General features: G+C 29.1%; 1 protein-coding gene across 1 annotated transcript in view; it reads right to left on the minus strand.

The window, feature by feature from the left end:
- LOC107450648 (kinesin-like protein KIF19) overlaps positions 1-25,832 on the minus strand; it is a 78,155-nt gene that overhangs the window by 39,451 nt on the left and 12,872 nt on the right. The window contains exons 2-3 of the mRNA XM_087167831.1: positions 24,347-24,427; positions 6,306-6,419 (exon numbers count right to left, since the gene is read on the minus strand). Coding sequence (XP_087023957.1) covers positions 6,306-6,419; positions 24,347-24,427 — 195 coding nt within the window. The remainder of the gene's footprint in view (positions 1-6,305; positions 6,420-24,346; positions 24,428-25,832) is intronic.

The raw sequence follows: 25,832 nt of genomic DNA on the forward strand, positions 1-25,832 counted from the left end.
AACATTAAAGCTAAACTTAAACGTTAGTACATACTCACTGCAATGAAATCAAACAGCATTGTAATTTGAGTTTAAACAATAATAAAAAAAATGAAAGAAAAGAAAGTGCAATCATAAGTGTGGCTAGAGGTTGTAAAGCTGCTATACGCACGGAAAAGCTTTTTTTTCTCCTTTTTTTAATCATGCCTGCTTAAAGGGTCTTTTTATGCAACGAAAAGTTTAAAAACAAGATAAAAAGCAGAAGAGGTTGTACGGCGCAAAACGAAAAAATTATTTCGTACTTATAGTTAGGATACTAACATTAAAAAAAAATAATGAAAACAAAGAAAATAAAGGGAAAGATCATTTGGTTTCGTTGTAATTACGTTTACCTGAGTTAATCACATGCTGGGGCACGCATCAAAGAAATATAGGCTGTTTTTATTTAAAGAATAAAGTTCTTGAATAAAATATTTTTAAAAATATATTATTTTTAGCCTTAAAAATGTCTTTGTTTTCTTACATCTATAAAAATTAAGGAATTTTATATTTCAAGCTTGCATATTTGAAAAATGCAAGTTGTATTTACATATCATGTAAACATTCTTAATAATTCATTAAGTAAACCTTCTGAGAAAAAAGAACTCGACAAAAAAAAATATGGGCATATCCTTTAAAAGAACTCTCTTATCAGAACATTAAGGAAACTATCATTCAAGTTCAATGGTTCTACTAACACAACCTTGATATATTTCAAGAAGAAAAACGAAAAAACTAGGATAAAAATTTAGTTTTATAGTTCCCTGTAAATTATGATAACCCGGTCAAAATATAACTAACCTCGAATTAGAATTTATGGAAGGTCAGTTTTTGAAAAATCGTATTTTATTCACACGCGATTACTTGCGTGTATACGATTCATTACATATTTAATTTCCTTTTTTTCACATTTCTCAGACATTTACTACTTTATTATGCTCTGACATTTGTTTTGGCCTCGATTTCCAGACAAAACAAAACATTTTACATAATTGTTTCGCACTATTATCTCTTTTTAAAATTTCAAAGAAAGTGTATTATATAATGCCTATAATCCAAAAACAGTGTCATTTCACTACATATCAGAAATTTTGAGCTTTTCAAACCATAATCTAGTTCATATTATCGAAGAAATTAATTTCGGTTACACGATGTTATGGTGTGATTTGAACTGTAACAAAGTTTAATTTAACACTTTAATAATGTTGCTGCTAATTTGCTTTATATTATGGTTCAATTCACTGATAATATGTTCGAAATTTGAACCAATTTTGTGAGAGAGTGTGTGCATGAATTATTAATCAAATTGTTAAAAGCTTTAGCTTATTTTTGTTCATGATTACACGAGAGTAATGATTCGAAATTACCGGAAACATAGTTTAATTTAACATCTTATTAATATTAGTGATATTTGTACCATGCTGTAGTATCTAAATAGCTTAGTCAAATACTGAAATAGGTACAAATAAAAAATAGTATTTTATAATACATAAAAATCCTTGCAAAGTCTTCAGTATTAGTCTTATTGACTCGTGTTTGGATGCATTCAATTCAGCGTAAAAAGATAGATAAAAAACAATACCTCACTTGTTTAGATAGCAATAAAAGACGCATAAAAATGTACCAGTACAAAATTGTGTTTTTTTACATAAAACGCTCATAAAATCGACTCTAAAATTAGTCTTGACGTTTCGTGGTTGGTTTTAATCTATTCAGAGTAAAAATACATTGAAAACCGTATCTAATTTATATAAATTGAATGCAGTTAGTTACATACATGATTGAATTTTAATATATCACAAAAAAAAAAAAAATTTTGTGTAATTTTTTGCGCTAATTTAAATTCTCATTGAATGGGAAGAAGGTATCATTTGCTCTACTTTTTAAAAAAGATGACAAACTGAAATGCCATTCATTATGGAGGCATTACGCTTTTCAATGTGGCATTTAAAATCTTCTCTAAAGTATTGCATGACCGACTTGCTTCTTATACTTTAAATATTATTGGATAGTACCAATATGGATTCATAAAGGGAAAAGCTAGTACTGAGCAGATTCAATATCTTAGACAAATCCTTGAAGAAAAAAAAGAATGCAATATTGGTATCTACCATTTTTTTAACAATTTTTTAACGACTTACGACTTCATCATTAGAGAAAGGTTTTTCGATGCTATGATTTAGTTTAGAATCTCATATAAACTAATTAATCTTGTAAAATTGAATAAAGTTTACGTCTGAACTATCAAACCAATTTTACAAGCAGAGAATGTTTCAGACATTCAGACACCTCCTCTTGCATGTTATTCAACTTTGCATTAGAAAAAGCAATTAGATATGTTAATATAAATACTAGGTGAACAATTATTCAAAAGTCTGTTCAAATATTGCCTTATGCAGATGATATTGATTTATTAGGACTTACGAAACAGGCTGTCTCAGAGGCTTTTAACAAGCTGAGGCATCTGCTTAAACATTTGGTTTAACCATCAGGATAAGATCAAATTTATGGTAATCAGCAATCGAAATTTTGAGGTTTTGCCTCTCGTGAACTAATGATTATACATTTGAAGGTTGCTGTTAGTTCAAATACCTAGGGACAATTGTTACAGTTAATAATGATATCAAAATAGAAATTAAAAACAGGAAAACGATATCTAATTAATGTTATCTTGGAATGAGAAACCAACTGAAATTGAAGTTTATTTCCATTAAAACTAAAATTAATTTATGTAATAGTCCAGTTAGATCGCATTACTTTGTGGCAGTGAATGATGGCCTTTAAACAAAACTGAGGAAATAAATTACCAATATTTGAAGGAAAAATACTCAGAGCCATCTTCGGAGCTGTGAAATAAAAAGTGTTTGGTGGATTCAGTACAATTATGAATTATACAGAAAATTTAAGCAACCAAACATAATTTCAGTTATTAAATTCTATGGAATAAGATGGCTGGGTCACATCTATAGAAAGGATGATGTTGACCCAGTTAAGAAGCTGACTTTTGGGAAGTTTACAGGCAACCGGAAAAGGGGAAGACCAAACACGAAATGGATTGATTTTGTGGAAAAAGATCTTAAAACCATGGAATAAATAAATGGAGAAACCTAGTGTCTGATCGAGCCAGATGGTGCCCAATAGTTGGGACGGCTCTGGCCTATACTAGGCTGTCATGCTGGTGGAAGAAGATTTTTTTTAAATTTAAAATAAAGTTTAGACATTATCGATAAACAAAGCATATATTTGCCTAATATAAATTAAGTGTTAAATAATATGACCAAAAAGTGAACTTTTTGTTACATTACTTACATAATTTTTGTAACATTACTTGTTAAAGCTAGTATTTGGTTGGAAATTATTTACCAATATTTCAACCAACAAAATCTACATTTATTTTATTTATTTTTTAATAAATAGCGATTTAGACTAAATAAAATTTCCACTTTGAATATCTATTCTAATGCTTTTTATTTATGAATGTACCTGCTAAGTATTTCTGATAAAAGTTATTAGAAAATTCTTATATATCAATAAGATATATCATTGAACTAGATAAAAACAATTATGGGATAGCTAGATTGCTGTAAAAAAATCAAACAAAAGTTCGAGAATCAGTAAATTTTACAAAACTTAGTCAGCTGAAGATTAAAAATTATCAGCTAAAAATTAACTGTCAGAAGTAACTGCTAAAAGATAATTCTAATTATCTAATTTTTAAAGTTTTGTGCAATAAGAAACAAGTCGTGTTTTTAGATTTATGCATTTCTGAATTTAAAAAATGATATAAACAAAAAAGAAACCACTGACTGTTAGCTCAGAAACGAATGCATAGCCAAGATAATTTTATTTAAAAAAAAAATTTAATAAAATCGAACAAAAGAAATAAAATAAAAAAAGAAATTGCTAAAAATTAAATTTTAATTTCCGCTCTTTCTTAAAAATAATAATTATATAGTTATTGTTATCAAATTTTTAACAAAATTATTAGTTCGCATTATTTTGGTTAAAATAAAGAAAAATAAATAGTAAATTAAAGGTCTTGCTTAACTCCCACAGTGAGAAGAAAGTATAGGCAAAACTACCAGAACGACTGTATGAAAACATCAAAAAGCACGGTAAATTTTTCCGAAGCGCTTTGCTTATGCCTTTCAGTAAAATTAAAAAATATGGTTTTATTACAATGCTGTTTGATAATAAATGTGCAAAAATTATTTATGAAAATAATAAACTTTTAATTTAACTTTTTAGTCGTGTATTTTTACTAAATGTGGAGTAATAAAAACTATAATTGTGAAAAGTAGAATTTCCGGTAAGCCATTATCATAGTAACAGAAAAATTACCAAATGAAAATATCTCATATTTTAATTTTATTACCAGAATTATGGTTTTGGTCACTCGAAATGTCCTTACCATACAAGAACGATAATTTTTCCAGAAATTATTTTTCCATGCAGCTATTTACAAAAATATACGAGATTTGATTAAATATTGGGGGAACAGAGAAAAAATGCATTTTTAATTAAAAAGGAATTTATTCCTTAACTTTCTCGACGTATAAATTAAAAGAGGAAAAAATGTATTTTGTACAAGTATCAAGAAATTCAGCGCAGCTTGTAAAATAGACTTTCTCTTTACTTTCCGTGACATTTTGACTCCACCCCTATTTTAGGAAATCAAGAACAATGTCGTTTGGTCATCGACTCGTGGAAGTGTCCTTGCCCCACCCCCACTTCAAGGGAAGTATATTTTAGTTCCAGTTAGGTTCTAGTTACAAAGGAACTTAGGAGAAATAATATATGTTTACCACATTTTCATCAAGAAGTCCTTTTTTAAATTTATTACGTTTAAATGGATCTAATTGTCTTTCTTATTTATTAACTTTTGATTTTTCATTTTCATTTTTTATTTCTCTTCAGATTAATATTCATTAATGCTACTGATAAATTCTTTTAATCATTCAGAGTGATAAAAGTATTGTTTATACCAAAATTAAATATGCATATGCCTATATGACATTTTTTACTTATTCTTAACCTGATTTATATAAATTGAGCAAATAATTATCGAAAAGTTGGAAGCTGAAGTAAAAAAAAAAATATTCGCCTAGGACTATATTAAATAAATAATTTGAGCAGATGATATTGTGAAAAAAATATTGAGTTACTCACTGACTTTAATTAACAGATTAAGGAATGAATACATATTTTGAGTAGAGATGATGGAAGAATAACAAAGACTTCTCACAGGTGGTAGAAGACAATTAACAAACAAGCAATTAACATACTACTACTTCTTTTGAATTGAAAATAAGTATCCTCTAAAACATATCCGTTGTTTTTTCTCTATTTCTCTGTACATTTAACGGTTTAAAGTTCTGTTGATAAAACTGTTTTTCTCCGTTTTTCACCCTAATCACAAACACATTAAAACCGTCAGTTGAAATTCTAGTTTTTGACCTGCAATTTAGAGCTCCCGTTGAGTTTTCCGTATTATAACTTTGCCTTTTCTCTAATTATTTTACGATTCTTTCTATTCTTGTACTTACTTTATAGCAATTACTTTATGGTTTTAAACATCGTATAAATAAAACTGCGATTCGACTTTATTGTCAAATTGATATTTAATTGAAAAGAAATTTCGTCAATCACAATTTCTTTAAATTAAAACACTTGAATCACAGTGGCTCAGCGGACAGACCATACACCCCTCCCATGAAGTGACCCAGGTTCAAATCCCATCGCTGACTGATCGATACAAATTTTACAGACATAAAATATTTACAACTTGTACAAGTACTGATTTGCTTTCATAGAAAAAATCTGTTTTCATGTGGCAGAAGTCTGTTGAGACAACTGATTGATTTTTGTTCTAAAAACTGTTTTGTTACGTTAAAAGCAGTCTAATCACGGATTTTTTTCGAAATCTTTAAGGAAAAAACTTGTTTTTGCATGATAAAAAAACCTTTGGCTACGAATTTACGGATTAAATTTTACAGTTTTCTGCAAATAACTCAACTGCCTGCTTGACACCGTATGTTTCTTACGGAGTAGGCCTTGTTAATGAGTTTTAAGCATAATATTGTAATTAACCTTAGACAGAAAACCTGTAAATCTTACGCTACATTTAAACTAAAATATATTATTTAATTCAAACTGAATTGATAAAACCATGGTGTAAAGTAAAATCTAGAAGCACTGGTACCTAGAGTTTGTTTCAAAGCAATAAACAATTAATTATCAATGTATGATAATCATTCATTAGAAAAATTAGAATTCCTTAGACATACTTGAGTCGAATCTTCGTCAAATGCCCAGTCAAAAACATATTTCTTTTCTTGGGCTCTTTTGGCACGGAGTATATCAACAGGATCACCGGCTGTGGGATCCTGAAGCAGCACCATCTGTCAAAAATACAAAAGGAAAGATTTACCATAATAAAATTATAGATGTGTAAATACAACACACTCCTACTGCACAAAAAGTCTCAGTTAAATTTCACAAACATTTTGATTTTCTAATATTGAGATTTTTTCCATATTAACTTTAGTTTATCCATATTAACCATATTTCCATGCTCAGCTAAAGTCTGCAGGTACTCAGAGCTAAGTCAGTCTTCTCCTTCTGGTGCCCTAGACTTTCGGGTCAATTGAAGCTGCTCAAATTCTCCTCACATTAATCCGGCTACTACTGACATTGATACTGCATCGCACGACCATTCTATACACTTTCAGTGGATTCCCTCACATGTTGGGGTTGATGGGAATGAGAGGGCTGACTTCCTGGTCAAATCCGCTGCCGAAGAAGACACTGATCATTGTGGGAAGCTTACCTTTAGTGAAATTTCTTCCCTGGCAAAAATTAAATTAAACAAGACCATAAGAACTCCTCCCAACCACTCTTGGTATTTTGTAAAAAAACCGGGAGAATCTTTCAATCTTAGACCGAAAGCCCATCAAACTGCCTTTTCACGCTTCTTGAGTGCCCACACTAGATCCCTTACTTTCAACCGGGGCCAAAAAACTTATCCTGAATGTCATTGGTGCTCAACAGACATGGCCTCCCCTACGCATATTATGACTTGTTTGGGGTTCGGTAAAGATGAGGTCCTGCGAGACTTCAGTCTTGTTATGAACTTTTTGGAGGTGTTCGGATTCATGGGAGTTGTCTAGCGCTGCTAGACGATTCCGAGATCAGCAACAACAACTATCATATTTCCATATTAACTCAATTTCGGAAACATGGAATTAAATGAAGTTCGTTGAGATTTTCGGAGACATTCTTTGCGAGTCAAACATAGTATCGGAAATTTTTTACACTGCATTGTCAGTTGATAACCGGAAATTGAACTGGTCGATTTCTTGAATCAGAATTGGATGAAAGTATCCAATATCGTCATATCAAAGTTTACTGTTCAATCCGCTGTTTCAGAGTAGTGAATAATTTAACTAATTCTAATTCTAATTTCCATTGTTACTATATTACTCTAATTCTAATTTATTTATTCTAGTTTCACCTGTGTAAAAAAGTGTGTTATTAATATTATTTGGATAATATTTAAGACTGCTTTAGGAATCAGCTACAGTTATACGAAAAGAAAAACATTAAATTAGCTAATCAAACACTACAATATCCAAACGAAATGAGTTTTATTCAATATATTTTAAAAACATATTTAGTTTTTATTTTTCAAAAAATTTTTATTTTTATAACTAATCACAAAGGATTTAAAAAAAATGATTGAAATTATTCATATCGTTTTTTCGGTGTATAGTTTAAGCAAATCAAACAATTAAATTTTGTGGAGAAAAAAGCACTATTTTCTACTTATAAAAAATCAATTTTATTTAGATGCATCTCAATAAATGAACCTCAACTCATTTATAATAGTATCAATTTTAATTCAATGCATCATCCATTGACAGTTAAAATTTCCTTTTTTAGGTGCGTGTATAAATGTATTTTTTGGTGATTTGAAATAAACGCATTACATTTAAATTATAAATATCTTGAATTTTAAATCAATAATCTTACTGTACAGTTGCTCAAAAAGTGATAGGTTTTTACATAAGTTACATGTAAGACAAAAAACAAAGGAAAAAATATGTTAAGAAAATAAATAAATGAAATATCCTCTCATTCAGATAGATGGCTTGAAATTGATTTATTGTTTAGCACTTTGTATTTCCTTCTACGTGAGGTAAATTAATTGATGCGACTGATAAAGTTATAAAAATAGACCCTGTGATAGATTTATCTTTTTTATTATAGTTTGTCAATCCATGAATGAAAACAGAGCAGACAGCCATTCATCTCGTGAGAGACTGACTATACTTATAAAATATTAACATTTAATCCTGGTAAATTATAAGAACTAGTTAAAAATAAATAAATTGATCATTAAACATAAATAAAATGAGGATCATGATATTAAAATACTGCTTAATTTTTACTGGGAACAGCACACGTCCTTAGTTGAAGGTTAGTGTTCGTGGATTCAAACATGGAGTCCGATAAAAGAACTGGCGGCTATTGGCAGCAAAATGCAAATTCAAGTGCATCTTTGCTTTAAATCGTCTTTGTTAATATGATGTGGAATTTACGAAAGCGAAAAACAGCTCAAATATTAATTACGTGATTGACCGTGGTCAAAATTATGCGACGCTTTTCTCATATATGTTTCTAAAAATAGAGTACTGAGAAAAAGGATAGAGGAGTGTACAGTAACGATTTCTTATAGCAAGTTTACATGTAATAATTTTGCACACATATCTGTCTAATCCCTATAAATTATAGAAGAGATACTGATTTTCCTTATTTTTTAGAGCTTGCATTGTTTTTTAGACTTTTCATAATAAATGTTTCATATTTATTCAAATATTTTGTTTTCGTATTCTTAAGGATACAGAAAGGATAGTTTTAAGAGGACGTATTGCTAATATCTTTTTACAAAAAGAAAAATCACTGTTTTTCAGTAAATTCTTCAAATTTAAGTCAATTTACATAAAATATTGATCTAAAAATAAAAACAAAAGATTGAAAACTTGTTATTAATATATAAGCAGTATGGTGGCAAAGTATATAAATATTCTAATAATTTTGAGAGACAGTAAAGAAAATTAATTTAACTACTTTCCATTCATAATTTAAATATAGGAACACAACTATAAAATCTAATGCCAACCATTGCCAACAATTAAAAAAATATATTATATGCTATAATGATTCTTTATTCAATTGTTTGCTGATTACAACTTTATAGACAGTCGATAGCATTCGTGCACTTGTAAGGCATATCATAGAATAAGCCTTCTCAAACTTAACTCAGATTTTCAAATATTCTAAATTTTCTGCACTATCTTCAATATAAAGTTCATTTATATAAAATATTAAAATGAAAAATATTTATGTAGAAAAATATTATTTAGGAGAAGTACAAACATATAAAATATTAATATACGAAATGTTAATGTAAAAAAATATTCAAGGTAGGAAAAGCAAAATGTTAGGGAAAAAATTTATTAATAACACGAATCAGTAAATTAGTAGCAAGGCGTAATATTGACGAATGACAGTAAAGAGCATTGATTCAACTACTTTCCATTCGTAATTCAATGACAGAATCAAAAGCAAAAATTAATAGAATCCTATCTTTAAGTCTAGACATTTGTAAGTTATCGATTGTTTAATTATAACTATTGCCAGCAACAACTGAGAAAATAATGTCTCTTTTGGAAGAAGAGACAATAAGTGAAAGTCCCTGTATCGTGATATATTTTTGCTAAAGCTCTCACGCGATGTTGGGAACATCTGCAGAAAAAGTCAGCCACCCAAAATGATTCGCGTGCTCACGGAAATTAAAGCAGTTGACTTTCTCCCACAGAAAAAAAAATCAAGATTCTTTCAATTTGTAAATAATGTTAATAAATAAGGATTAATGTAATACATCAGGAATATTCTTAAAAAAAGCAAAAGCACATTTGTATAAAGCTCCAGTGACCGCGTTTTTTAAGTTAGAATAAATGGATTTCCTTACTTTTATTGCACTACTAAAATTAAATAGTATGATTTTCCCAGGTGTAAGTGAACTTATTCCTTTGGTTTTATCAGTCTTGGTGCAATGTGTTTGATGATTATTAAGGCTTTATAACTTTATCATTTATTGACTTTAAACATTTTTTTTTCATTTTAAAACATTGCTTTTAAATAAGTAAGATGTATCAAAATGGTGTTTTGGCTATATGTTGTTACACAATAAAAGTTTGATAATATAATGTGATTAAAATAATGAGATGTATGAATACAGAGTAATACTGAGATTAGTTGGTACACCTAATACTATTAAAATGTTATTTTTTTAATAAGATAAGATGCCTATAGATTTTTTTTTTGTGTTAAAAAGCATACAGAAGTAGTTGTAATTTTAATAAAAAAATATTTTTAAATGAGAAAAGTGAGAAAAATATAATTTTTGAGCAAATGGTTTAATAGATGGCAATCTTTTTATTTCTTTCCCGAATATTTTCTTTTTTATCTAGAAATGAGTTCTTGGTTAAACATAACTGTGCAGTACGCCTAAGGTGAAAAAAAGGTACGCCTGATTAACTTTGGATTTTCCTATTTTTGAGTACGAACATGCGATTTTGATCACTCTGGGGTAAACTTTAAATATGGTAATTAGTTAAAGTAGATGATATTTTAAGTTACGAAATCGGGCATAAGAAATTTCTATCTCTGAATAAACATATTTTTTGGAACAATTGGTGGTGTTTGCTGTTTTTTGGTTCACCGGCAGTATTTGGATATGCCAGGCTTAAGAAGATGCAATTGGATGTCTGCAAGGCCGTAGGTAAACAATGGCATTTGTTCGATTCAAAACCAATTAGGTGCGACCCACTAGTGACGTCGCTGACAGGTATCTGATTAATCTGATTTAAATCACATAGATAGGCATAGTCAGGCACTTCTTCTTGAGTTATAAGTAACTAATTGAGTTAAAAATAATTTATAAACACTAAAAAACTAAATATCATTAAAAAAAACTGTATAGTATTAAGAAACTGAATATCATTAAAATATTAAATTTACATAATAAAAAAATTTTTGAATTAACTTTGCGTAAACAAATTTCGCAATTGTGAGAAAAATTATTTTACTCGGAGCTCCAGTGATGTTTTGAAACAAGCTGAAAATAAAAATAACTTTAAAGAGCTCAAATTTGACCATTCTCCATGAAAAACACATTTTTTAATACATTGTAAAAGATCATTGTAAAAAACTGCCAAAATGTTATTGATGCCTATGATCCTTAATTAATTTTGTTAATAGAAAAGTAAAAAAAAAATAATGAAATAAAAACTCAGCGGTTTAATAAGAAACAAAATTAATGTAGAAATGTTACTAATCTGTTTAGAAGATAAGTGAAATATCGCCATATCATTTATGGCACCAATGATTTTGGTAAGAAAAATTTTGGTAACAGAAACTAATGTTATTTTGCATTTTAAGACTGTTGATAAACTGCTGACCCAAATTTTGAGTTTACGACAACCAATGTTCAACTCCGTAGCCTTGTAATTTTGAGCTCAATCCATAAGACAAGGGAACTTCTGGATCAGTATTGGGAGTAATTTCCCTTCTTGGAGGACTTTTTTAAGGAGCTAACCCGTATTTGCGTTACACTGAGGAGAAAACTGTTACACTGGAAAAAATGGTTAACCCATGATTCGTCTAATATTAAGAATAATTTACGACAGCGCTGTGGTCAGTGCGAGCCGGGAGTGAAAGACCAGCCATCACTTGGATTCGAACCCAGATCACCTCATGAGGTGGCAAATGCTCTGTCGCCTGAACCACCAAGGCTCAATGGAAACTAATTACAAATTTTAAAAAAAGCTTTGTACTGTAAAGAAATATTAATGGAGTAATGGTACAAATTCGTTTAAAAGAAGCGTAACAAGTCGCCATGCTTTTATTGACGACAATGCTTAGTTTTGGTAATAGTTATAAATTGAAATAATAATATAAGTTACGCACTGGAAAAATTTTGACGAAAAAATAGTAAAGTTTCATTTGGAAGAAACGTAAGAAACTGCCGTATTATTGACACCAATGATGTTTAATTGCGCACTTAATGTGCACTGTTGGTATTATGGTTATCAGTATCGTTTTAATCGATACCAAATATAATAATGCAGGTACAAAGCATTTCATGAGTAAATTTGGAGACTATTAAAACTGCATCATTTTTATAAAAAAAATACTGTGGAAATAGATTTTAAGGGCCCCCCGAAGATACATGTACGAAAGAAAGTTACTTCATTGTGGTACATTTCAAATGTCATCAGTTGGTCACGAGCAACACCATTATACCATATGATGCTGAATAGAATTACTCTTCATTTTGATGGAACTACTAAAACGTGTTTTGCGAAATCTAATAACGAAAGCCACCGGGAAGGGCGACAAATAATAATAAATAAAAAGAATTACAAGTATTTGAGCTTTATTAATTGTGACGGTATTTGTCTTCCTGTTGCGAGCAGTCTTCCAGTCGTATTGTTGTTTGTTGCTGATTTATTGATTGATGACGATTTCCACCCAATACGGAGAAAAGACATTCAGCTAGTATATAATATTTTAAAAATATACACATAAAATTTTCAGTTGTTGTTTTGCACACTTTGTCCTTAATAATATTAATTTAATACAGGTATTAATCTTCCTCAGACGAAAAATATTTGCATCATTTTTTTTTAATTGTGTAAAAATTTAACTTTTAACTTCATCTTTTAAATAAAACATAAAAATATATTTGTTTGGAACATTTTTTGACGCATTTAATTAGTATCTCTAAATTTTGGAATTTCTTTTTTCAGAGTTATGAACATAAAAATATATTTGTTTGGAACATACTTCGGCTAATGAAAGTTTTCTTATAAAAAATTTTAAAAAAACGAAAAAGGTTCGTTTTTTGACACATTTAATTAGTACCTCAGAGTTTTCAGATTTTATTTTCAAGTTCGCTGAAATTCTTTTGAAAAATAGTTATATTCCTACTAATTAATTTTACTATATTCCTACTGATTTATATAATAACAGAAATCAACAGTTATAGTAAAAAATGTACCAAGTCATTATTCAAAGTAGTTAAGTCTACAAAACTTGTGCAAAACAGAATACGAAAACTTAACATGTTCATAAATTTAGTAGTTGACATGTAAATAAAAATCAAATAATTTCAGCCGATTTTAATAAAAACAGTTCAATGAGTTCAACAGTTATAATGAGGTAAAAAATTTAATAGATCCAAAAATATTAAATCATGTGGTAGCAGTATAATTTATCAAAATGGAAAAAAAAGTACAGTATCGTTAAAGTAAATTTAAAGTGTCTTGTTTGCATATGATTTAATCATAAACGAAAATCAATATCTAACTCACTAACTTTTGTAGAGAGTAGTTGTTCGTGAGGAGAACGCCAATTGCGTGAGGGATTCTTTCTTCGTCCCCTTAGAGGGTGGAAGAAAATTAGAAAACACAACTTTAACATTCATCGGAAGTTTACGCCCTGGCACACATTGTATATACTTTCAAAAACAACGTGCCTTGTACTTTATTGAGAAAATGAACATACGGTGGTGAAGTATATGCGGTCATTATAAAAGGTCAATGAACTCTCGAGGAGAATTTGTATTAAATTTTGGATACAATTGGGTACTTGCATTTCAAGAAGAAAGATAAGATCTTACATACCCACACATGTGACCTATGATGGCAGCGCCAGCTGAGAGTTATAAGCAAAATGGCGTATAAAGTTGAACTAAGTTTCTCCTCTAAGTCAGAATGTTAATAATTAACGTGAAATTAATTAAACACAGCGCCGTATCCCCCCTCGAATTTGTTGAAATATAATTCCTTCCCGCCTATGTTCTTTGACTTAGCTTAAATTTATTATTTTTTTTGTATTTTATTGTGATCGTGATATATTTTTGTTTCGTGTACCTGACAACTTCGTTGCATAATTAGTAATGTTCTACACGGCTTCGTGTCTGTCTTTGTGTTAAATAAGAAATATATGGGGAACGAATAGAAATCTTTGTGACAGAATTGTGTTACTTAAGAGAATTAATACTTTACGGGCTTGGCTTACTCGAAATAGAATGGAAAGAACAGTTGCTAACGTAAACAAATGCCACGTTTCAACAACCAATAGGGATTGAGATATCCATACTGCGCCACCTGCAGGTATCCCATTGCTTTAAGCTACTCTGAGTCAACTTGGTTTTATCATAAATTAAATCATAACTCAATCAGATCACAACTTAATAAGCATGACGAGTACTTCATTTTGCTATTACTATTATGAGTTTTATAAATACATAATGATTTACACCACTAATTTTAACAACGATTTATTTAGCTTGTTTTTGAGTCTTTTTGTTTATAAAGACATTCTATTGAAATGAAATTTTGAGCATTTTTCTACTAGCTTAAATTTTAAATAATCCTCTTGTGCTGAATGACAATACAAAATTTCAATCATTTACTAACTGTTATAACAAATGTTATTTACTTACTGCCTACTTACGGACTGCCTAGAAACTAGTGGCTAACTTAAGAGCTACTATACCAACGCCACTGATTTAAGTACCACTGATTAAGTGCCTATACGTTACATTTTGTTTTACTGCTCAAAATCTTTGAGATCTAGAAGTTTGAAGTTACGAAGGTATAAAAAATATAATAAAAAATGATGTAATAAAAAATGTAACATTCGATAATTTGTTAGAGAATTAACTATTAAACTTGTAATAGATTTATTTCAAGTACATTTGATTTGTTTTCTAATGCAAGTAATTGTTAATTGCTTTACAACTAACGTATTAACAAAATGTTCTTACCTAAAATTATAAGAATTGTATACTTCATTAACAAAATGTTTTTATTTTTTTATTTTTGTGGAGCATATCGACTTTTAATCAAAATAATGATGAAAAACAAGGTGCAATCACATAAGTTGGTGAGCTAATCTTGAAAATAAATAAAACAAAACTTAATCATCTCCAGTTTAAATACAATCCAAGAGTCTATAATAACACAGGAGGTCCAACTGAAATTGAACTACGTAATGAAAATTTACAAGATTTTATTTCTACTGAGTTACTGCAAACAGCGTCACCAAACGGCCTACGTAAAATGTGTTACAAATATTAACTTTAAATTTATATAGAAATATTGAGTGATTCTTCGGCTCTAATTTAATCATAGAGCGATGGAGGAAATAATAATTACATGATTTAATAATTACATGATTTAATATAAATAGGAAATATATTCAACCATTCTTAGATCATATTTCTTTCAAGATGCAATTGCAGCCTCCTTTGCCTTGAAAGTTTCATCGATGAGGGTAATAGTAAAACAATTATATTTAAATTTTTTATACCCTAACGAAGAATAGTTTTTCAGTTAGTATTAAGTATAATTTCACTTTAAATTTGTTTCCCAATTTAGATATATAATTTCCACCTGCATCAGTTCACAAATGCTTCCATTTGTCATCGTCATGTCGAAATAGGCTTTTAATTTAAAAATTTATTTAATATTTCATTTAATCCTCTTCTCAATATAATCCAACAAATCTTTTTCGCAACGTTAAGTATTCCAGCGGAAAACAATTCCACAAATAGATAGTCTTCCAACAACTGATAAACTTTTAAGTAAAATTGGAGAACGCTTACATGGCTGTTGCAAAATTAATGAGCCAATTATTACTGGCCAAATCATAAATTCCTTACTCAAAGTGCTTTTTATAAACTTACTTACTCTATGAAACTCACAAAAGATCTTGGCCTCCCTCATAACAAACCTCTAATCTTTCCGATTATTAGCTCTCCTTTAACAATTTGTGACTTGCATCAGTTTAAGATCTACACAAGCTTCATCCTGCCATTTGTTTCTTCTAATACTTCTCATCCTTGTTACTGGGATAACCAAGAGATATTTTTTTCGTACCTCTGTGTTCGTACATTCGTATCAAGTGGAGCAACCACAGTAGCCGTTTAGATTTTTATGATGCTTGCAACATCTTGATATGAGTAACTGTTCTATTTTTGAATTTGCTCGAATTTTCCAACAATTACCATCCTTTACGGGTCTGATAATTTTTCTGACTCATTCTTTCGCATGTTAAAAGTAATTTTTCTTCATATTGTAATAGTTCAAATTTCTCTCCGTTGATTTCTGTTTTAATTTTTATAGTTTTAATATGTACGTGACCAATGATCTCAATGTCTTCTGCAGCCGGAAAAAAAAGCATCAATTTCCTGAAGTAAGTCTAACATAAATTTCAGTCTTGATGGACCAAGCTTCCATCCTTATGGATTCTATGTATTTAAATTCTGAAACTCCTTCAAATTCTACTTCAATGTTGATTTTTAATATCGACAAAGTTTCTCTTTTTCTGTCTGGCATTCGGCTTTATTTTTGTTAATTACAAGCATAATTTCCTTCCCCGTTCTTCAAGCTCATTATATTTTTCAAATAGTTTTTTTCTTTCATTTTATTCTTCTTTTTTTTTTTCATTCTAAAATTGCGTTATCAGCAAAAGCTAATATCTGTAAAGAACAGTTCATAAATACTTCTTACTTTTTTATTTTTAAGCAAAGATGTTCCTACTTTTTTCAATTGCATTTTCCCTCTTCATAATAAAAAATATGTATTTTTACATTCTCAATTGATTGTAAATGTTTACTCTCAATTTTTCTTTAAAAAATATTCTATTATGCCTAGTGCTTAAACCAATTTTCAAGATGTTCTAAGCTTTTGTTATTTTTAAGAGTAAAAATATTATTACTAATAAATCAATAGCTCCAACTGAACTATATAATATTATTAAATTTTCAACTAGTTTCACAGAGTCGACCAATGCATATTTTTTTTTTTTTTTTGAACTCTAACGATAACATCAACTCTAACGATAACGATCGTATTAACACTGATTATGATGTATGTTTATCAGAATACGGTATGGTAAAAAAAATTATTTAAGTGTTTAATAATTTAATTAAACACTGCTTCTATTGAACTAGTAATTTATTAGAAAATGCGAAGTTGAACTTTGCTGAAAATTTTTAAGGGCAAACCTTTTGGACACTAATTTTTTAAGTAGTATCCCAAATTTAATAGAAAAATTCTCGACCTTTTTTCTGAACAAAACTTATCAATTTAAAGAATAAATCAATCATTTTATCAAAACTATAGATTTATTGTAATTTTTATTAACCCCAGTCTTTCCTTCTCATACAAATGGTTACTTATTTTTAGTGCTTGCATGAATGTGTTTTAATTTTTTTCCTTAAATGCCAAATTTTAGTAATTCATAGAAACGAATTCGAATATACTTTGGGTATATCATGACATTTAAGACTAATCGGTGCATTTCGTGATGGAAAATAGTTAACGTTCAAGGGATATTCCTTGGAGAAATCTTCAATGTTACATTCATGTATAAGTATTTAAATAAGTAAATTTGAATAAAAAAACTTCTCTTTTTAATTATTACTTTCAGCAGCAGTTTTATGAATTTTCGTCAGAGCCTTGAATTAGTAGGTAAATTTCAAATGGAAACAAAAAAGTTATAATTTACGCTATCGACTTCGAATGAAGTGACTCAAATGAGTACAGAAAGCAGTTTGGAATATATAAATATGGAATAATGATTTCGAGAAAAGTGGCATGGCAAATATTTTCTTTCTCTTGAGAATTCTACGAACCTAAAATGGAATTTCGGAGAACTGATGAAGCAAAATTTATTTCTGATTTTTTTTTTTTGAAATATGTAGCTTATCTTAAAAAAACATAAAAATCTCAATTTTGTTCCAATCAATTTGTATCAATTTGTGTCCTTTACATTGATTTTTTCTATAGCATGGCAGTGTATGGAGAAGCAATATTGGAATAATATTTTAAGAAATCGTAATTGAAACACTTTGAAAATTCAGCACTGAAAGCTGGTTTTTGATGACCCCTTTAGAAAAAAGTAACCTCGACTTCGCGTTAAAATTTTTTCTATAATGACTACTTAGTCATTCATAATTTCTTAACATGAAATTAGTAATTAAATATTTTTCTGTTAGTAGGTAAATGTAAAATATTTTCGTTACAGTCTGTTATGAGTGAGATTGGTCACAAAGGTTGAAGTTTCATAAGCTCACTACCAATACCATGATAATGACAAAACTATCTTTAGTTCCTGGGCAAGCTAGCACTCATCAATCTGAAGCTCGGCGAACTTCAAACAGAATCTCGAACTTCAGAATGAGAGTTCAGTGCTTTAAACACTTATTGCGAATTAAATTCGATGAATTCGTGATTGAAAAGATTGTAAAATAAAACTATTTCGAATTTTTGCAGAGCTATAGACATAAATGTATGATTTTCAATTAAATCTTGATCAAGTACTGCATTGTGAAATAAATGGAGATCAAAAGAAAAATTATTCATTTAATCTCTAATCAATTCTATTGAGAAGAAGTGTAAAAATTTTCAATTAAATAGAAGTATTAGTTTTGGAGAAATCGTGTCCAGTTTTGGGAAAATTCCATTTTTCTGTTTTTGCTCCCTGACATTTATAGTGCAATAAAAGGAGTTTACAAATGCTTTCTCTCTTTAAGTTTAACCCAGAGTACCTCAACACTTAGATTGAATATTCCTTACAAGCTGTACAATTACAAAAAAAAATCAAAAAAAGTAGTTTTTGAAATTTTAAAAACAATCCAAACCCCTTAAAATATGCCGAGAATTTTTTTTTGTACTTAACAAATTGCACCTTCTTTCAATGATTTAATTTACACTTCTAATGGGAAGTATTGGTGAAAATCAAATGGAACTACAAACTGTATCTGACATGAAAATTATGAAAGATCAGTTATCAGAAATTAGAACTGTATCAGAGATTTTACCTCACGATCGTTTCGAAAACTAGATCATAATTCTTTATATAAAAACTTGAAAATAGGCACAACGCTCAAGTATTGTTTTGCTATGCAATTATGAGCTGGTTTTCATTTAATTCTTTTTTTGTTCATTTTTAAAATAAAAACTTTCGCAAAGATATTCTTTTTGGTAAATAGGTAGTTAAGGTTAACAAAAACAATATGACGCCTATTCATTCAGTTGAAATCTATTTTCATCAGAAACGACCTCCGAAATGTATCGTCGTGTATTTTATCAAGTACTGGGAATTCAATGCCAACGGCTGATATTGACCTAATTTTCAGAGACGACAATGATTTTCGTGGAAATACTTACTCGTGCAATTTTTACATAGGTCGATCATTTGAAATGATGAGTACTGATGAAAAAAAACTAAGAAATCGATGACTTCTAGATTACGGCTTAGTGAAATATAAATCCTCTACACGTTTCTTGAGGACCTATATTTTCTCGCATAAAGTTTAGATGAAATAAAGTCATTTTTTACTGAAGAAGATAAAAAAAAAGACTTGAATTGGACTTGTACTAAATCATTTTAATAAAATACTAATATAAAATAATATAGTCTATTAATATAGTCTATTAATATAGTCTATAATTAAGTCTATTAAAAATTGAAATAAGTGAATTGCAATGGAAAAACCTGCATAAACAAATAATTTCTAGTAAAACAAATAAATTCGTGATATAAATCAGAAATCGTCAAATAAATTCGTAATATATAAATTAGTGAAAAAAAGCGCTTTCGACAAAATACTAAAATAGAGATCTATCGACAAAGACTACTCACTTCTGCCTATAGCTTATGCTCTCTCTGGTTATTTCAGTTTCCATTTTTAAAAGCGCTATATGTTGAGCCATTTCAGCTAGATTTGGCATGTGACATTTTTAGCGGCAATCATTGGTCGATTTTCTAGCGTTGCCATTCGGGGAGTTGTAATGAGGCTTTTTTTGTCGCCGTGTAAGAGAAATATATATATAGATGTTTTAAATAAGGGAGTAGAATTTTTACGAAAAAAAATTAATTTCGATAAATTGATATATTTGATTAATGGTTTGCAATGTATTTTGCTAATATAATAAACTTTTAATGTATTTATTTTTTTTTTAAATATTGTTTCAAAATCGGTAATAGGTTAAACTAAATTAGGTTATTTAAAAACTTATAAAAGGACGAAAAAAAATCACATATAATCATATTAAGCTTTAAAAGAAAAAAAATCACATTAAGCTTTAAAAAGTTTATTTTATAGCTAAAAAATATGAAATTTTATATTAAGTGGTAGAAACTATAGAACTTTTATTTTTCAGGGACTAATTTTTTAAATTAAATTTTGAATTTTGTGTTCGCTTATTTTCTGAAAATTTTACTGTCCAAAAGTTATGACATGGCGGCTTTAGTGACCGCTACTTTGTTATAAGAATTATTTTATAAAAAACACCTGTGAAATAATTAATTTTATATTCTACTATAAATCTCTTTTCCTCTTTAATTTGTTAAAGTTTATTTCATTTCATTCATTCTTTTTTTTAGATTACCATTAAAAAGAATTGCTGGCACGGGAGGTCTTAAAACCATTGGAGAGCTTGTGGAATATTTAGTCAAAATAGCCTGGTGCGAAGATGATTAAATCAAGTATACTAATCCATGGAGTCAATACTTTAAAAGTCTTCAGTAGTGCATTGACATTAAATTAACTTTTTTTGCAATAGAATTATGTCGATCTTTGCACTGAAATCGATCTTGTTGGGGCCTTGAAATTTATTAATTTGAACTCAAAATACGGCTATAAGACTAGTAAAAATTTCGTCCTGAAAATCTTTTTTGAGAGATATTGTAAATAATAATAATAATAATAATGAAACGCGGATTGGTGAGGTTTGCGACAACCCATCATGATCAAGAAAGACGTCTCACTACTGGCCATGACTGTCTATTTAAAAATCTGCTTCGAATAAACATTGTTCCAAGTGCAATTTTTTAAATTTTGTAACATAAATGAGAAAATAGATGCCCATCACTCAATGTTGGATTTCTTTGGAAGAAATATTGGGAGCCTAGACACAAATTAGATTCTATGGACTATACTGTAGACTCACTTTATTATATTAATTCACTGTTTTTTTTTTTACTCTCTTTTCTGTTTTTCGCTTGTTTGTTAATTTTACAAAAATCGTTAAAGAACTTCAGTAAAGATTTCCGACCTTTTTGGTGTTCTCATAGAGCCAAAAACATGGTAAATTTTTCCATATTCTAGTAGTTTTGACCATACTTTTTTTTCTCAGTGTACTTTTTGTAAACTTGTAAAGTAAAACAATTATTTTAAATGCTCATTATTTTAAGAGAATATATTTAAATAGAATACAACTAACCAGGTACATTTTTAGAATTTGTTATTATCTTAGTATCCAAAATAAATAAATCAATTTCATAAAAACTCGTTTTTCTTACGAAAATACATTTCATATTTTCCTACGTAACAAAAAGTACGTAATTTAATGACTTATAACGTAGCATCGTAAAAAACAGGAATATAAGATGGGTCAACCAATAACAATTTAGTAAATAAAAATAAAATAGATGATGTCACGCTATTTTGAATATTCTAAATGTTATTGTACCATTGTATCTTTTTCAACAATAAATCTACCTCAAACATTTTTCGCCAATAATTATTGGACTGATAATTCTTGAAACCAATAGAAATGCAATCGTAAAAATTAAACTGTAAAAAGGGTTTATCTGTCGCCAGGGAGATGTTATTTATGAAAACAGATCAATTTTCAATCGTTTTCCTGATGCTTATTCGTTGTAAATGCCATTTTTTATTCTATGTTTGATGTATTATAAAAATATATTCTGAATTTTGAAGTACGTTCAATAATTGAGAGATACGTTCAATAACAATTTCTTGAAAAATTGATTTGCTGTAAGTATTATTAGAATCAATATAGGACGTAAATAAAATAAAAAAACACTATTTTAATTTTTGTTTGTTATTTGCGTTCTATTTAAGGATAAGTTTCTCTTCAAAATTTAAAAAGTAAGTCTATATTTTCAGATGGTAATCTCTGAAAGTATTGATTATTTTTTCAGCATTTAATTTAAACTAAATCCTCTTCTTTTGTTTAACACAAGTAAATGTTTCGAATTCTAGTTATAAACGAAGAATATATAAAAAATGGAATGTGATTCTTGGAAAAATAACAAAAATAACACCTCCAAGAATATTAAAATACCAAAAGTTTTTGCAGTTCAACATACACGTGCATATTGAAAAATCTAATAATCAGTTTTTCTTCTAAAATATAAAGGGGAAAAAAAAGAAAAACTTTAAATCTATGAGTGATTTTCAGCGCCTAAATTATATACAGAATATGAAACGATTATGTTACTAATCGTTTTCCAAATGCTTTTTGTTCTAATTCGGTGCAAATACTATTTTTTATTCTATGTTTATTTCTTTATGGAAATATATTGGGGATTTTAAGGAATAAACTACATTTTTTGCAACAATTTCTAAAGATAAAAATGATTTTATTTATGTGTTATTAGAGTCAAAATGTGACGCAATGCTTTAAAGTCCAAATCTTTATTTGCTACTTACTTTTTCGTTCTGTTTTGTTTTTAAAAAAGTTTTTTCTTCAAAAATTTAAAAGTAATGTATAAATAAATTTTCTTCCATGATGAAGTTCTCACATAAACAACAATATGGGAAAAATAACTAAGTATAATTAAAATAAATAAATAAACTAATAAATAAATATACAAAATAGAAAATCTTAAAAATATTACTGAATTATCGTCTATTACTGTTGCAATAAACAATTGACCATATAACCAGCATTAGCTTGAGTATAAAACGTATGACGCAAGTCCTCTGTGAAATCCTTTTCATGTGGTTTTAAAACAAAACGATTATTTTAATGCAAAGAAAAATAAGTGAAATATTTGGCAGGTATTTTGATTGCCAAATCAAATTGGCAAAATGTATTTCTATCTGATTATCTTACGTTGAAAAGTACGAGTTTTTTTTAAAAAATTAAATGTGATCGATTAGTAGCACTTCAGGTACTTTACTTGTTAGTACCGTTCTCAATAACAGTAATTTCGAAAATAGGAATTTTATAGGTTAATATATAATATGGAAAAGGTACATAATTTTAGACACATTTTTTAAAATTAAGATTAAAACATACCAATTACTATGATGTTCATTTTTATCTTTATACTCAATCGTCCAATAAAAGCCATTAAGGATTGGCCAAGTGTGAAAAACTTCAAAAGCTCCACAGTTTTATTTCAAATAACGAAAATATTATAAATCTTCTAAATCTATTAAATATGTCCCAATATGGTATTGTAGCAAAATAATACCAAAAAAATATATTAAATACGTAAGCTCTAATTGTTATAATCTTGGATCATGGTTTATTTGTAGACATTTTTAAGGCAAAAAAGGGAATGTATGAAACATAACAAAATATGCATTCTTGCGTGGCTGTAAATAATACATTTAAATTGCCAACTTAAAAACTGAACAAAGGCAATTTTTCAAACACCATCCATGTTCGCACTCCCGGCTACAAAAGGCTTACTGTCCTCTTCACAAAACCTTGAAATACGTTTCAAATTGTTTTTGATTGAGTTCACCAGCTCCTTCGAGGTTAGTATTAAGCACTATATCGCGTATTAGACACCTTACTCTACATTTTATCATTTTAACTCATCCAATAGCTTTATGGAAAAAGCTGACCAGGTGGCCGAGTGGTTAGCGTGCCTGACTGCGGAGCCGATGGTTGCGGGTTCGAATCCCGCTCAGGGTTTTCTCCTTGTGTGAATGTGATACGCGCCCTATAAACGAGTTTGTGGTTGCGTGACGTGGGCGACGCTGCTCCACCGCCGTGGCTTCGACACAGGTGCCCACAGGGTAGCGAGAAGAGAGTAGCAGTTCTGGCACTCCTGGCCAATGGGACAATACATCCCATGTGCCCACCATAAAAAGAAATATTGTCTGTTATTTTTATAAATGGAACAAATTTTTTATGAGTAAAAATAAATTCGCTTTATTAAAACGTGACTATTGCTTCTTTTGCACTTATGAAAGCTTATAGTGTTGCGGCGTACTCACTTCAGTGTGTTATATGGTTTTCTTTTATACATATTTTCTTTTAATCGTGAATATTTTTACGAATTTCAAGCATTTGGAGGGAATCACAGTAACATTTTGGGCAACCAAAGACTCGTCAAACTTATGGCCGGTGATCTGTAAATTTTTCACTTTTATCTTTATGAGTAAGTAAATATGAGACACTGAAAGTAAAAAGCTTACTTTATTGTCTGCTTTTCGAGCAATTTTAGATGCACCTTTCTCAGCTTCATGATCAAAAAGTGGTCTTATCCGAACAACAACCTGAAATAAATGTAACATTTACTTATAAATTCGAATAAATACAGCTTGAATACATTTTATATCTAAAAATTCAGTACACAGTTCTTGTATCCATAGACACAAATAAGTCACTTCAATAGCAAGGATCAAGAAAGTGCTAGTAAAATCCCATTCCCATTTTTTTAATGAAAAGGATTAGTATAAATAATACTAATAAAAAAATCTGAAACCTTAATCAATCTCTAAAAATGTCATAAGAGAAACTAACCAATGATGGCCAGTCATTAGGCTACATTTTTAATGCAGACACGAATAACATACGACTGCTAAAAACTTAAACCTTTCCCCAACTGGTCAAGCTGTTTTAATTTATTCAAATCCGTAAACAAATCACGTTTCCCAACATTTAATTCTCTTTGTAAAAGGGATTGAAACAATTATTATCATTAAACTCAGATTTTGTCCCACCGTGGTCAATACTGTCACTTTTCGCAAGATTAAGTTGGCCTTGTTCCATATTTGGAGCGTGTCCATCTCATGGGGGTAACGCCTCTACGTAAATGGATTTTATTAAAGGCCGTAAGGGAAAATTGTTTGTCCTTGAAGGAATCATCTAAAATTCAGTTGGTGGTCATCTTGTATTTTTAATAACTGCAATTACAATTCACGACATGCTACTTCATGCTATGATGTACGTCGCGCAAATGAAAAAACGGAACACCTTCATAACTTTTAATCGAATGATCAGATATAGACGTGCTGAGATATAATCTTAAATATTTAATGGCTTTAGTTTTAGTATGCCAATTATTTTGTGCAGATAATACTTTAAGTTAGGAGATCAGTCACATAAACATGCATCTTCAGAATAAACATTCCATTTTTTTAAACAGATTCGGATCCTTAATCTTCAACACTTGGGGATATCCAAAATCTGCATAACACGACCTTATACTTTAGTAAAGAGAGCGGTCGTGTTTTGGTATAGTTCCTTTAATGTTGATTTAATTTTTTTGCGTATTCCCCCATATCTTTAGAATTATTTAACCTAATTCAACAAATTTTGCACATAACTGTTAAACTCGTATATTCAAAGATAATTTCTTGCAACATTTGGGAATATGTTTTCCAGATCGTGGATCAAGAATCAGAACTCATTATATAAAAGGTGCGCTTTTTAAGAGAAAGTCCTTTTTTTGTGTCTGATTTCGTAACTTAAAAAATTGTTTTCACAAATTAGTTCGAATATTTCACGTTATCGTAGGCATTCGAACTATTAAGATTGCATTTCAGTAAGTGATGACTCGTTCTTTAGATCAAAAGTTGTTATGGTGATCCGTTTGCTTTTTGAGCACAGTACATTCATAGCTACATTAATGTAATATCATAAAAATAAGTAACGTATACACTGATACTGCACATTCGT

The sequence above is a fragment of the Parasteatoda tepidariorum genome, chromosome 7 (genome assembly GCF_982258835.1).
Source record: "Parasteatoda tepidariorum strain Cologne lab strain chromosome 7, Ptep-v5.0, whole genome shotgun sequence".
In the NCBI taxonomy this organism is placed as follows: domain Eukaryota; kingdom Metazoa; phylum Arthropoda; class Arachnida; order Araneae; family Theridiidae; genus Parasteatoda; species Parasteatoda tepidariorum.